Source organism: Stylophora pistillata, chromosome 5 (assembly GCF_964205215.1).
Source record: "Stylophora pistillata chromosome 5, jaStyPist1.2, whole genome shotgun sequence".
Lineage (NCBI taxonomy): Eukaryota > Metazoa > Cnidaria > Anthozoa > Scleractinia > Pocilloporidae > Stylophora > Stylophora pistillata.
The window spans coordinates 22,008,837-22,025,305 of record NC_142523.1 but is presented as its reverse complement, the minus strand read 5'-3'; the positions used below and the strand labels follow the sequence as shown (position 1 = coordinate 22,025,305).

The 16,469-nt window shown below is 38.0% G+C and overlaps 1 protein-coding gene and 1 non-coding gene across 2 annotated transcripts; one reads left to right on the top strand and one right to left on the bottom strand.

Annotated features, from left to right (window-relative positions):
- Positions 1–42: 42 nt before the first annotated feature.
- On the bottom strand, positions 43–16,418 carry LOC111343987 (protein MCM10 homolog). Its single transcript, XM_022951192.2, has 18 exons — positions 16,328–16,418; positions 15,983–16,177; positions 14,617–14,670; positions 14,146–14,322; positions 12,104–12,537; positions 11,072–11,233; positions 10,308–10,441; positions 9,736–9,816; positions 9,337–9,524; positions 7,799–7,859; positions 6,465–6,538; positions 4,831–5,039; positions 3,944–4,073; positions 3,475–3,620; positions 1,709–1,822; positions 1,242–1,393; positions 861–903; positions 43–217 (listed from the first exon to the last, which is right to left on the bottom strand). Exons 1-18 carry the CDS (start codon positions 16,332–16,334, stop codon positions 137–139), a joined length of 2,442 nt encoding a protein of 813 aa, XP_022806927.2. The 5' UTR covers positions 16,335–16,418; the 3' UTR covers positions 43–136.
- Trnae-cuc (transfer RNA glutamic acid (anticodon CUC)) lies at positions 2,212–2,284 on the top strand. The gene has a single exon. It is a non-coding gene; the product is annotated as a tRNA-Glu (tRNA).
- Positions 16,419–16,469: the final 51 nt, after the last annotated feature.

The window sequence follows — 16,469 nt, the reverse complement described above, 5'->3', positions numbered from 1 at the left end:
ACGGGTTTACTCAACAACGATATAAATCTAAACTTGTTCGACTGCAGGTAAAATTTTTCAATATAATTAAAACTGTTTCATTTACAAGGTAATATAACAAATGCTCTGATTAAAATTATTTTAATATAACTCTTAATTAAAGGCTGTTGAGAAATTTGGGAACTTCTTCTCCTCTAACGAGTAGTGTCTCTCCAGCTATTTTCGGTCCTTCCGTTTCCTGAAAACAAACAACAGCAAAAAGAACCAAAATGAAGATCAATTAAAAAAAAGTACAAAAAGATTTAGAACGCTCATTTTGATCAAGAGACGTTTAAAGAAAACCAAAGTTATCACGCTGCAAACAGACAAAAGGCGGGCATCAAAAGGGACCAATAGGAATTTAAAGTGAAAGCACGTGATCAGCCTCAAGCGCGGGAGACTAGGCCACAGTTGGTTTGAAGCCGATTCGCATCTGATTGGGTGAAAGAAAGGCGTGGTTTTTATGCACCAAACACTCAGAAAAACCAATACAGTCCAGGATTACTTTAGACTTTCGATTGAGAATCGATCCAATGAGGAAATCATCGAGTTATGCTCAAGGAGGAATGTTAGCGAGATGTAGGTTTAATGCGATGCCATTTTTGAAACTGAGATTTCTGCAAGATTTTAGCTCACGAATGTTAAGCTTTTTCTTTCAACTCGCTTTATTGGAGACTAGCTTATCAAGACATTTTTGACAGAACAGGGTCAGGCTGCTTTTTCCAAGAAGTTGTCGACGATCGTCGAAGATAGTAGCTCGTCAAGTGATAACGAACTCACAAGCTTTCATTTTGCGAATACTGACAGATCTAAAAGTTGTTCATTAAGCGTTAATGTCTTACCTTGTAAATGGATGTTTTCTGATAGTTTGAAGCACCGCATTGCCTAGACCAAATATAGAAGTGTAAATCAAAAAAGGAGAAGAGACTAAGAATGAAAGGAAGTTAAAGGGAAGGCTAGAAATGGAAAGAAAACAAATCGAATGGTAAAGACAGAAAAAAAAAATATAAGGGGGAAATAAACAAATGGACAAGTTCGGAATTTTAGGGAAAAGAAAATGCTGGTAGTAAATAAGAAAAAAGAGAGGAGAGTTTCAAATGATAGGTTAGCCAAAGGCAAATAATGGAAATAAAGAGATGGGAGGAGAAGTAAAGAAAGCAAAATTGAACAAACAAACAAAAAAAAAAAAAAAAAAAAGATAAAAAGTTGGTAGTTACTCTTACTTGCAAGGATGTTTAGGAATTGGTGATCCATATGACACCGCACGAGTTTTGCAGCCCTTACACACGAAGAACTTCTTGAGAGCCTTACAATACTTCAGCGCATGCTTTTCCTTGTGGCAGAGTTCCGAGGCACTCTCCGCTACGTAATCACACTACAAAAAAGTCCAAGATGATTAAGGGTTTTTTTAAGGTAATCAAAATGGCCTGTCATCTGAGCGAGGGAAAGTTAACTTAAAAAGTAAAGTAAAGATGGCAGAGTTCAGACATCAACTTTAGAATTTTTCATTTGAACTTTTTTTATATTTCCAATTGCTCTAATGTCCACGAGGTAAACATAGTGAAATGTTTATCTTTTTAGTAAACAGTAGATCGTAGTGCAGACTGGCTACAAAAAAACAAAAGACAGTTGCCTTTTGTTTAAATACAACAAGATTATTGAAAAGGCATAGTAAACCACAATTGTTTACCTGTTTACAGCTAACAACTTTCACTTTGAGCTCTGTGATCGTCTTCATTTTATCCTCTAGTCTTTCTTTCTTTTCCAGTTCGTTGAAGTATTTTTCCTCCCTCTCGGCCACAGCCTAAACATAAATACGTGGTTTCTAATCAAAACGGATACACTGGTCTTATTTTAGGCCCGGTTTGCACAACACAGTGGTCAGTCGTCAGGCATGCGCGAGGGAATTAATTTTTGGCGCGCGCGCCAAATTTCCGCGCGAAATTTCTAAGAAAACAGAAACAACCGCTGTCTCGAAAAATAAGGGATAGAAAATTGAGCCGTTTGTAGAAATCTCCAAAAGGAACAAAAGTAGGAAAAGGAACATTCGTGTTTTTCTCTTTATACAAAGCTGTGTGGTATATTTAAGAAAAAAAATTGTCATTTTGATTCTACAAGTGATTTGACGAGTGATAGATGTTGGATTGAAACAGGTATTAATCGAGGTAAAAATAGATTTATCTGAAGCAGATATCCCACGTGGTCTAGTGGTCAGGATTCGGCGCTCTCACCGCCGCGGCCCGGGTTCGATCCCCGGCGCGGGGAATTGTTGTCCTATTTGTTTATTTTTTCTTTATTGACATCTCATGATAAATATATTTTACTCAAGTGTCAATATTTTTTTATTTCAGTCCACATTCTCGTCATTTTTCAAGTAGGGGTATCCCGTTGATTTACCAGTCTCTTTTGAGATTTACGAGAAAAGCGGTACGGTTCTAAAACATTGTGACATACTGGCTTGTGTGGTTGTTCCTAACTTGTTTGAGACAACTTGGTTCTAACAGCCTAAAAGCTCATCACCAAGTCATTACATCATCCGCACATGCGCAGACGTTTGACCGCTGGGTTAGGTTGCACGTTGGAAAAACTTTCCCGCTCTTAAAAGGTTTTAGAAAAGTGAAGTTGTCAGTCACCCAGATACGATACTTAATCGCCTGTTGCATCTTGGCTCTGCTAAAGCTCAGCTTCGCTGTTAGGAGAATCATTTTTCCTGATGATCAATTGAAAGTGTGGACTCCTGTTTCGGCAAAGGGTTTGTTCATGATAGACCGGACAAAAATGAGCGGGGAGGTGTAGTGGTGGAAGAGCTCGCCTCACACCACTGGGGCCTGGGTTCGACTCCCAGAACTGGCGTGACATGTAGGTTGAGTTTGTAGCTGGTTCTCACCCTTGCAAAGGTTTTTTCCGGGTGTTGAAAACTGTACGAAACGTTAATCAGTTTTAATTTTATTGACAATACAAGTGATTCAGTTTGTCTATTATATAACCAAACAACATGTATAATATGCGGCACGTGATTTCGCCCATATATAGTATTGTTCCATATGCCTGTAATGCAACGTTTTTAGTGACCTTTTATTCGAATAAGCGAAGAGCTGTGAATGGGAGTTAACCAAAGAGTTGTAACAGAATCGTAAAATCAAGTGAATAAACTGTCACTTAATAAAGAAGCGTGGTACAGCTTTTTAACGTTTTCGACACGGATCCTTCACAAAAAAAAAAACGACATTCCAACTTCCAATTCGACCGGGAAACTGTGGACAAGAGCCACCTCGTGGAATGTCCACTGCTAAACACCCATTATTATTATTATTATTATTATTATTATTATTATTATTATTATTATTATTATTATCATTATTATTATAATTATTATTATCATTATTATTATTACTATTATCATCATTATCATTATTTTTATTGTTATGATGATGTTCCTCTAGTTATTACACTCACCTCTCGCACGGCTCCAACATGCTGTGATTTTGCAGCCAGTAGTATTTTACCTTCTTCAGAAGCCAGATCTATCGATCCAAACTCTGGTCCTAAAATCCGTCTTCTTTTTTTCCGTGAATCTTGATCAGTATTTCCATCATTGTTTTCTACGACAGAAACAAAGAACATTTGCACTCAGTGTGGGATGAAAATTGGAGCATGTGCAAATAATGGTCGAAAGAGGGCCATCAAACAAATCACATGAGCATTTGTCAAACGCGGTAAAACGCGGGTGACCAAGTTGCTGTTTGATTTAAGTTTAGCCTATGATTGGTTGATACGGTGGTACGAGATTTCTTGTCCAATCACACGGTGCTATGTCAGCCAATCAGAGATTTCCTTTAACGTTCAAGTGCTTCACACTTGTCAGATCGGCGTGGAGGAGCTTTAGGTAAAATTTCTCAGGCACGCAATGTTTATTTGGGCATACCTTTACTGCTCTCTTCAAACGCTTTCTTTTGAATTTCTTCCTGTGCTTTAGGAGATAACTTTTTGCGAACAGCGTTTGGGTCTTCTTTTTCGATAGGTCCTTTCTGTTTCACAAGTGACAAAGCTTTGAGCTGAAAAAAATATGTCATTAGAAAATGTAATGGATGTATGATATGAAACGAAGAAGGCTGTTGGCGTGTTGCATAGTAACACGCTCTCCTGGGAGGGTTGGAAAATGCTCTTTTGGAAAAACCTCAAATGTGAACCTCTCTGAGAAGTGATTTCCAGCATTCTGGGACATATTTGAGTAACTTTTTTAGCCAGAGATTGATGTTATCATCAGTTTAAAATACCTATTTTCTGTCTTTGATCACAATGCTAAAAGTAATGGGCGCAAAATGGTCTAATAGCCGGCGGAAACGGCTTCTTATGACAACTCTGAAAAAAGTAACGTTTTCTGTGGTTGAACAGTGTCTTGAAATTAGATAAAGCAGTGGTGGAATGACGAGAAATTTAACCCTTAACTCATGGTGTTAAATAGTTTATCAAGCAACACTATTTTCCCCTTCTCGATCAAAACTGACAAGAACAGACCTGTCCAACTTATCAACGACAAAGTGTTTTCGTAAAGTAGCGCCAAAGAAAGCTGACATACGCAGTTAGCAATCAAATCCTAGGAGTCAAAACATCTATGTCTGGTGACAGTATTAGACAACGTCAAAAAGTAAAAAAAAAAAAAACAAAAAAAAAACAACCTGTTGCTTTCAATTCTTTTTGGCAAAAAGGCAATGTTAGATCAAAGTTGTGATAGCATCGATAAGTGCAGTCGGTTGTAAGAAAAAAAAAATAAAAAAAAACAGAGTTAAATTGGTATTAGGTCAAGTCTACCTTGGCTCTTTCTGCATCATTTAATTTCCGTTTTCTGAACCTGGGTGAATCATCAAAGAAGAGATCCGATCCTGGTGCCAGACCACGCCCCAACATGGGTGCACCGGGTGTACCCGTGGACAAAGACTTCGTTCGTTTGACTTCCTTTTCATGCGCTTTTAGAAGCTCAGAAGCAGACATTGAGGGCTTTCGTTCTTCCTCTGGCTTTTCTTGAAAAATAAACGAAAGCCAAAAAATCAACATTTTATTAAAAAAAGGAAAAATGGAACAACAGAAAACGTTCTGCAGGACGCGCCATTCCACGCCCGCAGGAAGATTTAAGACGAATCGAGCAAAGGTCCGCCGTAGGCCTGGCACTAATAATTATCAGTTCCAGACCCCTCGCAGACCTATGGCCGGCTCTCACTGCTCATGGGCTCATACTTTCCCGCGGGCGAAGAAACAATCCTGCTGAAACGCTGATTAATCCTTTAACCCCTAAGAGTGACTAAAATCTAATTTCTCCTTACAATATTCCCCCCCTGAATCACACATTAAGGTCAGGAGAATTAAGAAAATGATCACCAACGTAAGAAACTATTGATTGCTAAACAAATTCTCCTCGTCAACACCTTAAAAAATGTATGGAAACCAGTGTTGAGAATATTCATACTGATGTCAGGGTGTAAAGGGGCTAATGGGAGCCTGTTAACCGACCAGTCAGCCAGTCAGTCATCCGTGAATTAGCCACTTAGTCACCAGTCGGCCAGCAAGTCAGAAAACCAGTCAGATAGACAGTCAAGTACCACCGAGTCACTCAATCATTCAGTTAGCCAGTAAGTCACCAGTCAAAAGGTTATTCCCCTACTCAAGTGTTCGACCGCTTAATAACTTTCTCCCACGTTTTCAAGAGCTCGTTACTCAAGCCGATTTAAATTGATTCGTGGTAAACCACCCAAGAAGCAAGTTCCCTATAATTTCCCACCAAAGAAAAAAGACGATTTTTCATTATCTTTTGAAAAGGTCATATACTTTCTTCGCAATTGGCACTTACGAGAGATTTACTTAAATGTTCCACACTGGTGACAGTAGGCCATTTCCGAATTACCTAAGGCCTCTTCTTCCAAACAAGGCCAGGTACTCATCCCTTCTCAAGAAAATGAGTTTAATTTTCATGTGGATGAAAACGCATTATCATTTGAAAGAATGAGAACCAGGACTTGCTTTGAAAAAGATGCTAAAGGTAACTTGGAAGTGCGCTACTCTTGAAAGTTTTTTCCTTATTGGAAGACCAAGATTAAATTCTGGGTTCTTCCTTACTCTCTCCTTCGAAAATGGCCTTGCTCGCAAAAAAGTTCCGCGTTGTACAGATCGCTTAATATATAATCACAGAATCAGATCTGAGTGTTGTAAGTATCCTTTTTTTCCCACCATTTCCCTCCTACATGTGACCAAAAAGCAATTCCTTCTCAAAACATCGATACATTTCCAGCAGAAAGGCGATAAGAATAAAGAAGAACTTCAACTCGAGGGTATTATATGATTAAACACCAAATTCTCAAAGCTAAAATTGTTAAGGGTGTATGGCAGACAGAGCGGAGAATTGATATCTAGATCTAGGGGTGAAAGCGTTACGATCCTTTTGTAGCACTTACTTTGTTCCTCGTCCTGGTTTAGATGTCGGATCAGGTTTCTGGAGCCAACTGTTGGCATTTCAAGAAGTTGCACTCTGTCAAAAAAAAACAAAACAAAACAAAAAAAAAAAAAACAGAGAGAGAGAGAAACGAAAGTTTTTGCTTTGCCTTGGTCGCTTTCTCTTTGTCAGACTTAGCCAATTGGACAGTCCTGTCACCTATCTAGCACTGAATTTGAAGCATGAGCAGACTATTCACGAGGGGACGGAAAATCTTGATAGTTTATATGTTGTTGTAGGTGTTGCAAATTGATTTTCCCAATTTGAGACTAGAAACACACAAGGTGGTGCGCTTAACGTGTGCCTACATGCCAAACGTGGACTTCTGCTTTCCATTAGCATGAGCCAGAACAAGATCTTTCACTTTGGCTCTACATGTTTCATGGCAAGCACCTTTAGATGCATCCGAGGGCCAACTCCCTCAGAAAATATGATGGCATAACAGTCAAACGCATGGGCCAATCTATGAATTTTAGCTAGCCGTGCGCCAATTTCCCGCACAAAATTGTTACAAAGAAAACATAGAAAACAACCGGTGTGTGCAAAAATCAAAACGTTTTAAGACAACTGTGAAAGAAAAGGAAAGTAGAGAAAAGGAAACTTAAGACTTTTGGCACTCGAAGTTTTTTCTTTTTTAATCATGGTTTACTCTTCTGTTTAACAGTTTTACTATTACGTTATGCATATACGTTTATAAAACGCAGTTACTTCCTAACCCATATGGTTGTTTCTTTTAAAAACTCCTGTGAGAACTTGGCAGCCTGAAAGCATGATTTTGGGCCGACTCTAAACCGCTTCAACTTTCACACACGCGCGGACGTTTGACCACTGTTATTGCATACCAACTCGAAAAAGAGGCATTGTCAACTCGCAATACGGTCATATGACAAACAAACAAAACTGAAAGGGAAAACATCTTTCGAATAGGAAATCTGTGACTGTCATGGCTTTAATCTACAATCTGAGGGAATGGTCCTTATTTATCACCTCCGACTGGAGGGGAAGGAAGATGGAGGATTTTCGTTGTGTCATAGCAAGGCTCTGTAATATTCTTATGGCAACTATTATTAAAAAAAATAATAAAGTATTATCGTTTGTCCCACGATGTGGTCACTTACGACGTGAATCGCGACGTTTGGACTGCAAACTGCTTGTCATTCATCATCACCTGGTGAGGACCAGCAGTGTGCAGTCGAAACGCTGCGGTTCACATCATAAGTGACCACGTCACGAGACAAACGATGTTTTTATATCATTAAATAATAACTGTTCCCCTAGCACCTGTACGACACTTACAAGAAGTCTGAAGGTTCAACGGCAGGATTGCTTTTAGGTCCGTTTTGATGATCTGAATCACCTGAATAAAAAGAGAAAATAAAAAACTTGAATAATCAGGGAAAAAAATGTATTAACAGTTCAAACTGAAAATCAGAAATAGTTGTATGCAGCGACCAAGAGAGGGGATGGGTTCTTTAAAAGCCAAATTACAAATTCATTGCCATCTGACAGAACCATTTAAATCTGATGTACTGTGTAGATGAACAACTCTTGTTGGGGGGGGAGGGGATTTCATTAGCCTTTAACACTTTCGCTCCCGAGATCTCATTAATAATTCTTCTTACTGTCCGCCATACAATTCTTATTGTTAGGGACAGTTTGCCCCTCCGGTCCCCCCCCTCCTTGTGCAGACCACGTGACTTCTGTGACCATGTGCTCAAAAATTTGTTTTGTCCGCTGTTTGTGTGTAGGAAGGTTTGTTTCTTTGATGTTGATGTTTGGTTTAGCCTGGAGAGGGCCAAAAATATGTAAGTTGTCGCTTTGTGTGTTGTTACTTTTTTTTCGTAATTCAATATTTGTTTCGGTTTCTAGTTTCTAGCTTTCTGTTTTATAATTTACAGCTGTACCGACTGAGGAGTTCGCTTTGCAGATTAAACACCTTCAATACAAAATATTTACTCTGTGATTATCTTCAACACTTATGATGCTAGTTTGGAGAAGTTGTATTGTATCAATTAATAATCCCCTGATTGATATTTATATCTTATTAACCAAGCGCGAGGGCCTTACTGGGAGAATATCGGGCCAAGGTCTTGACAGTATGGACCGAGCGCAGCGAGGTCCGTACAAAAAAGACCGAGGGCCGATATTCTTCCAGTACGGTCCCGAGCAAGCTTGGTTAACAAGATATTTATTATACGACTAAAGTTCAAAGGGACAGAAGAGCGGTGTCATTCGGGACCATTTGGGACAGTGCCCGGTCCAATACATAGAGAATATTGACTGGCAATAGAGCATTTTGATTGGTTGAGTTTAGTTATTGGCCCTCTGACTGCCCGAGTCGTGTAATAATTTTCTTTATTCTCATTACTTGTCTCCTTGATCTTGTATTGATGTTGTAAGGAGAAAATAATTCTGTCCTAGTCTTTCACTGGAATTAAAGAGTTGAGGATAAATTTCCTTCTTTATTCTTCTTGACCACTCAAAAAATTAAAAGTCTCTTTTCTTAGGGACTCACAGTCCCTTCTCCATTCTACCAAGGGCATAGCTTAGAAGGTGTGGGGAAGCTCGTTTAGGAAAAGTGATAATTTATAATAAATGAATAAGCTGACATGTCCTAAAAGCCCTTCCCTGTCGCCTTGTCACTCGTTCCAGATCTTCGACCCATCCAATATGGCAACTAAATACATTTGCTGTGTTGAATCAAACACATACCAACTACCGTTTGGAAGCGGGCTAACATGGGCATTATAAACAGATTTTCAGTCAATGTACTACCAAAATTAATAGCAAAATGGTGTAATGCTGTAAGATTGGTCCTATATCTGTAACCTCACCTTTCACTGCTGCCTCCGTGGACCCATTTCTTTTACCTACGTTAAGACTCTTCAGAGAAACATTCTTCTTTTTGTGGTCAGTGTTGTGATTAGATGCATTCACTGTGCGTCCTTGATACATGAAGGTTGAAGCATTGAGGTCTTTCTGAAACTTCTTCATAAGTGGCGCTTTAGCTGAGGGACCATAACTAAAAAAATAAAAAAAAAAATAAAAAAAAAAAACATAAAAAGGGTTGAAGATGAAAATGGCAAAACTCAAAAGAAATCAAAGATGGTTGTTACATGTTAAACTTCCACCATGTAAATACTGGGCACCCACCCATTGAAACTCATGCCTGCTCTGTAAGCTACAAAAATATGGCAGAGGAGTCTTTAGTAAATATCGTTGAATTTCCATACCCTGTCTGGCATTCCATTCTTTGGGCTCTCATTGAGCGGTAGGCTGCTTGGACATGGTATTCACAGAACTCACCATGTTGTCTATCAAAAAAGATTAAAATGTATTGAATAGATATCCGTAGTGCATGTAATGCTTTGAGTTGTAAGCTTTGAAATATCCTACAAGTCACTTGAATGTATAATTTCAATATGCATAAATAGATGTAACTTGCACCTACAAAGACAACCTTTCCCACATAATTTCCATTAAATTTCAAAGAAAAGGTTTTTAGGACTACAAGTATGCCACAGAAATACAGCCAATCAAAATGGAGGAAACACATTGAATATTTGCTGGTATCACATGCTGACCAGGAATGCTGGTCCAACCCTGACCTGACACTGGCCTAACACTGACCCAATGCTGGCCTAACACTTGCACCATGCTGGCCTAACACTTGCCCAAGACTGGACTAATGCTGGCCCAACACTGGTCCAACCCCGACCCAACCTTTCCAATTTGCATCACATTTTTTCTCTTCCTTGTACACATAGTTAGATGAACTATGTTAAAACTACACTACATTTTGTACCTGTTGACAAAATTTGTACATGGACGATTGTCTGACTTTTTTACTCCTTTGCATTTACCAAGATCTTTGGATATTCCCATCAGCATAAGTTTTTTGGCATTGTCCAAAGTGAGAGCCAGGTCTTTAGAATTTTTCTAAAAAGATAGGAATGTAATAGTTTTATTATTTTACAGTGCAACAATAGTATCAAATTAAGTTCACAGAGACCCTGGCCCACATGCTTTTGTCAAATTACCCTTGCTTAAGAATGACCACAGAATAAGAATAAAGCTGTTAAATTTGGCAAGGAGGTCAGGAGAGATTTTTGAGATTTTCAGGCAAGAAGGGGCAAACAATAGGATGACACACATTTATTTGCATTTTTTGTGCCTTTGTCCACTTGTGTGTATCTTTTTCCCTGCACAGTCCTTTGTGCTTGCCTGAAATCAAAGGATGTCTGTTTATTGAAAAGGAAAAGGAATAAAGGAGATAACTTTCTAATCAAACTTTATTGCTCTGTCTGTAAGGGGGGGGGGGGGGGAGTTACAGGATAATTTGGTTTTATCAACTGCATTGATAAATGTAATTAGGAATGTAATTAATAAATAAATGTAATTAAATGCAATTAATAATTTTTAAAGCTGATGATTTTAGTATTAGCAGTTCGTCAGAGTGCACATGCTCAAATCAGCAGCTCAAGAAACACTCTGTAGTCATCAATTTACATAATCAACCCAGCTGCTAAAACCAAATGATCTTACTCTCCATGCAACTGTTAGTGCTACCTCTTTAGCTGGTAATAGAGAAGCATTAAGGAGGGCCACCACACTTCCTTCTGTCGTCTTCCAGTGCTCTTTGTATACATCACCAAAGAGAAACAATGCAACAATTTCATTGCTAGTGTTAGGTCCAAGATCTGAGAGTTTCCATATACCATAAGTTTGCCCCTGAAAATGAACGAAAGTTAGAAACTCCTTGTGAAAACTTGATACTCAAGACACAATTGGTTTGAAACTTGGAGTACCATCCAGCACATCATCTGCTTAACAACTAGACATTATATGTGATAACAATAATTATATTCTTGTTTGATAGTCAAGTCATTCGGCAGGTTTATGGTTGCCTTATCAAAAAGGCAAAGTCTACATCTGGGCCAAGTATGTATGGATCGTACATCTACGGCTTTGTGGTATTTAGACAGGCTGGCCCAGTTCAGCTCAAAGCTGGTTGAAATGGGTGCCAGTATAAACGATGACAAGGTCAAACCACATGTACACTGTCTGGGAGTTACATCTCCCACCCTTTACAAGAAATGCATTGGTTTCTTTAACTTCCTCTGGTAACCAGTACAAAATAGATGCCGGAGATGATACCTACAGTTTATTGTCCTTATCTGAGAAGACTAGCATGTCTAGCTATTTGCAAATATCACGGCAAATGTGTGATTCAGGAGTGCTATTGTAAGGAAAAATTAGATGCTAGCAACTTTGAGGAATCAGAGGATTTGTTATTGCTTAAGGTACAACAGACATTTGGACATTGACCATCTAGCACCTCACCTTGAACAGATCATCAGCTGACTTTTACCAATTATCAACTGGTAATCTCCCCACACAAATCAGTTGATCAATACACATATATCTGAAGCTACCTGCTGTTATGACACCTGACAAAACTCATTCATCATGCAAAAACCTGATACAATTTGCAATTCTGAGGTGCAGTGATCCTTTGGATAAGGGTATTCCCAGAAAGCCCTGCTACTGAGCTATTTTTTAATTAATTTGTTATTAAAAGATACAAAATACTGAACTTACATTCGAGCTTTTCTTTGGAGGCATTTTTTGAACTATCACACCAATTGTCACCCAGTCCCCATCAACATCATTATTTCCCTTAATCTTGGTTGATATCTGTGATATTTTCACCATTCTGCGTCCTTCCATTCTCTTCTCCATAACAACTGATGAGATCAGTGGATTAATAATTCGCAAGCTAGAAAACCTATCCTGAGAAAATTTATTGTCATCTGTTGTCTTTCTTGTTCTGCTCTCTGTTTCATCTGCAGCAGTTTTATTTCCTGACGCCAGTTTTCCATTACTTGGATTGTTATCTTGTGTCCTCATTCTTTCGGCAGTCCTTGAAGTTTTTGTTTCTGGGCCATGTCCAGGTTTCATTTTTATAGATGATGAGACTTCAGAAGCTTTATGGTTTGTAGAATTGTAAGGCCTGGAGGAAGAATCTGAGGAAACTGCAAATAAAGTTATGTACACACAAATCATAAGCATTGGTGCATGTGCAGTATAACTTACATGCACTATCATAAAAAGAAAAAAAAATTCAGAGTTACATAAACCTGTCAGATTGACCCAATTCTTGGACAACAAATATTTTCTTTAGAGAAATGCTCAAACGGTTTTCTACCTTTTTCATTTTCTTTCACTTTTTTCTGACCTTCAGCATTTTGGATATGTCAGTATAATGGCATAATTTACAGTTACCCTCTCACTCGCAACATCAATTTTCAAAAGAAATTCTCCTCACAGTCTGCTATACACTTCCTTATAATATAGGATTGGAGAATTTGGTATTGCATCAACTAATAATCCCCTAGTTTTTTATTTTCTTTATTCTAAACACTATTCCAGTTGATATTGTATTATTATTGTGAAGAGAAATTCCGTATTGGTCACTTGTGGGAGTAATAGGTAATATTTATAGAGACTGTATTTTGTTCACTTTAACAAAACAAAAACAAAAAGATACTATTATTTGAATGCTAGAAGAGATTGATCAACATGTGAATTCCTCCAGTTAGCTCAAGTGGTTAGAGTGATGGATTGTGTCGTGCGGGAGGTCGAGGGTTGAGCTGCGGCCGGACCAATACTCATAGTCTTAAAATAACTGAGGAGAATTGGTTACCTTTCTATAATATAAAGAAATGGATAGATATTCTAGTCTTCTTGCAGAAGGACGAATAAACATAGGCCCCATCTCCTGCAGGGTTAGGGGTAGGAGACGTTAATTTCCCACACACGAGATTACTGTGTGGTGGATGTCCTCCCCTGGGGTGGGATGGGTGGGTGTTATTGTTTCACAGGGCCCCATTTAAAACAGCTACAGGTGTATTTGCTGAACTGGGCTACCCTGTCTAAATATTCATAAATAAATAAATAAATATCAATTTATGCTATACAGCTAATAACTTATGAGAATTGACAACTTCTAGGCTAGAGTGTTATCTTGATGAAATACCAAATTCTCCTAACTAATTTACAAATAACTGTAGAGCAGCTAGAAGTGAGAATTACAAGATAGATCTTAGGAGTGAATTTTCACCAGAAGCTCAACTCAGTGGCATGGAAGAAATTAATGTAAGATGCAAACATGCATGACCCCTCATGCATGCACGTGAGTTACTCTTGATTTAAATTTTAACCCTAAATCTTCATGTGACTACACTTTTAAGTTCTTGTTTTTCAATGTACAATAATTTATATTCAGTGTTGGCCTTAAAGTTGCAGCAAGTTCTTGTTTTAAATCATTGTTTATTTCACTTGGCCCTTTCACATCAATAGGAGGAAATATCTGTAAGTTGTTAGTGCTTTTTTCTTTTTCATTTTGCTTGTCAGTTTTCTTAGATCTAGTATAATTTATATTGTAATTTTTCCTATTAGTCAAACCATCATTTACATCTTCATTTTCATTATCACCTCTACATGATCAGATGCATTTAATTTACTCTATAACTGTGAACAGTATAAATAAATTTTCTCTTTTAAATCAACTCTTTGCGGGAATCTACACTAAAGATAATAACATGGATTGAGAAATTATACTCATTACTTTTACTCTTTACCTGTCTTGCTAACACAGCGTGTGGGAGCATGGGCTGTTCTTTTGCAGTCCTTTGAAAACAGCATCTGCTGGTCCATGTCTTGCCTTGAGCTTTTGTTCTCCCTAACTTTGGACTCTTGTTCTTTGTCAGCAGAGTTAGACTGCTGTATGTTATTCTTTGATGTTGGTGATAACAAAACTGAAACAAGCATTGTTAAGGAGGCAACATTGTTTCCAGTGACAGTGAAAGTATTCTATGTAAATGGCAGATGCTCAACCATTAACATTTTAGTGAAGGGAAGTCAGCAGGAAGATCCAGAAACTAGGTAAAATGCTTCCATCACAGCATCAGTGACCAGAGCAATATTGCATTTCATTCCCCTGGACAGGACACCAGACAGTACCATGGTTAACCAACCACCCACCCCCCCCCCCTTCTGTTCAATTACCAAGTGAACAGTTAATTCAATTAGAGAAGTAAAGCAAAGGATACCAGCCTTTTCTGCTTCAAGCTTTTTAATGTATTCTTCCATGCTAGCCATTTGTGCTGATCAATCAAAAATCAAACCATAATAAAAAAAAAACAAAAAACACAAAAACAATAAATTACAACTGATTTACAATACTAAGTTAGAAACCAGGCTCATTGTATTGATACGAAAGGGTAGAGTCTGTACTGGAGCCAACAGGATCATCCAGTCGGAGTTTATCCAGGATTCCTAATGGTGTCAAAGTGACTAGAGGTAGCCCAACTTCCCCCTGGATGGAATACCAATCCATCAAAAGGTTACCCATCAGCTGGTCCCATTTACACTCCTGGGCTGGGTTGTTCAAAACTAGCTAAGATAACCCAGGGTTAGTATGACATTTGCCTTCAGATCTGAGAGCTTTAATAGAAAATTTAGTATAATCCTTTTTGTTTACAGTTTGATGATTGAAATTCCTGAAAAGAATTAGGAAATCAATCAACTTGAATATATGAAAATCATATATCTGTATAACCACAGTACAGATATATGACTATTATATATTCAAATTCATTTATTTATTAATTTAATGAGTTTAATACAAACCAACATAATGACGAGCTCCCAGTTGGCTTGTTAGCTTAGTTGGTATAGCACTGCTCTGGTATCCCAATGGTCATGGGTTCAAAACCCATATGGACCTGAATTTTTTTCAGGCCTTATTTCCACCACTACATAAGCAGGGTTTATCACTACATAAGCAGGGATCGCTTTCAAACAGAATTAGGAAAATTATCCCAAAAAGGCACTTGAGTAGCATCAAAAATTTAATCCTGTGTTTGCACTAATCCGCCTTCAACTAACAAGGCCCTGGGTGGGGAGAAAAAAGTGTTTTTGCCAAAGAACACTGCACATTGACTCCAGCTAGGTCTTAGACCCAGACCCCTTGACCTAGAGTCCAGTGCACCAACCATTGGGTCACTTGTCTCCAACATTCATGAAGATTAAGTAATAATTTATTCAAAACTAAGGATTATTATTATTTTTAATATCTTTGATGTGTAATTTTATTCTAAAAAATTGCAACAACATGCTTGAAATTTATTTTGAAAAATCTAGTCAACTAGCTTTTTTAAGCAATTTTTTAAATGTATTTTAATGGTTTTAGAAGCATTTTATCACAATTCTTTGGAGTTAGAAATGTTGTCTAACTCGCTCCCTCTTTGTCTGATATATATAATTTATATATGAATTATCATATTTAATATCGTGATCATTGGCACTTTTTAAGTCAAATTAATGAAGAGAAAATCGAGTTAAATATAACAATAACACGATGACCTTTCTTCCCCTCAGAAGAGGTTATATAGATCCCTGTGAATCATAACTAACCCGCCATTTCTTCCATGGTCAAATTCGATGTTGTTCCAGATCGTGTGTTTTGCTCATTAGCTGTTTGCTGTGTTTCTGTTGGCGATCGCAATGAAGCATCGGATGGAATTGCTTCCAGAAGGCTACCTTCATCAAGAAATTCGGAATCACTATTGACAAGACTAGCCAAGAGGTCAAGATCGTCTACATCTTGGTCTGCAATTAATAAACATATTACAAACCTCAAGTTTGTCAACTGATCCTAAATTATTACACGATTTCTTACCGCGATCGCACAAAAAATAATGGACTAACGGACTATTTAGGACTCATGGATGCATTGAATGTTTAAAACAGCAAAGTTACCTTCCATATCGATGGGATTAAGAATAAATATCGAAACAAGATCAAAACATTTCTTCGGAATATGAAACGCACAACTAAACCTGGTCACTTTTCCCGCGTAAGTGAAGCCGCTGACTTCTGGCATAGTGGACGCGTAGTGTCT

Coding starts and splice junctions, on each gene's coding strand:
- LOC111343987 (XM_022951192.2), bottom strand. Junction 9,525..9,735: donor AGAATGGAATGCCAGACAGG/GTATGGAAATTC, acceptor TTATTTTTTTAG/TTATGGTCCCTCAGCTAAAG. Junction 1,394..1,708: donor AAGTTGTTAGCTGTAAACAG/GTAAACAATTGT, acceptor ACTTTTTTGTAG/TGTGATTACGTAGCGGAGAG.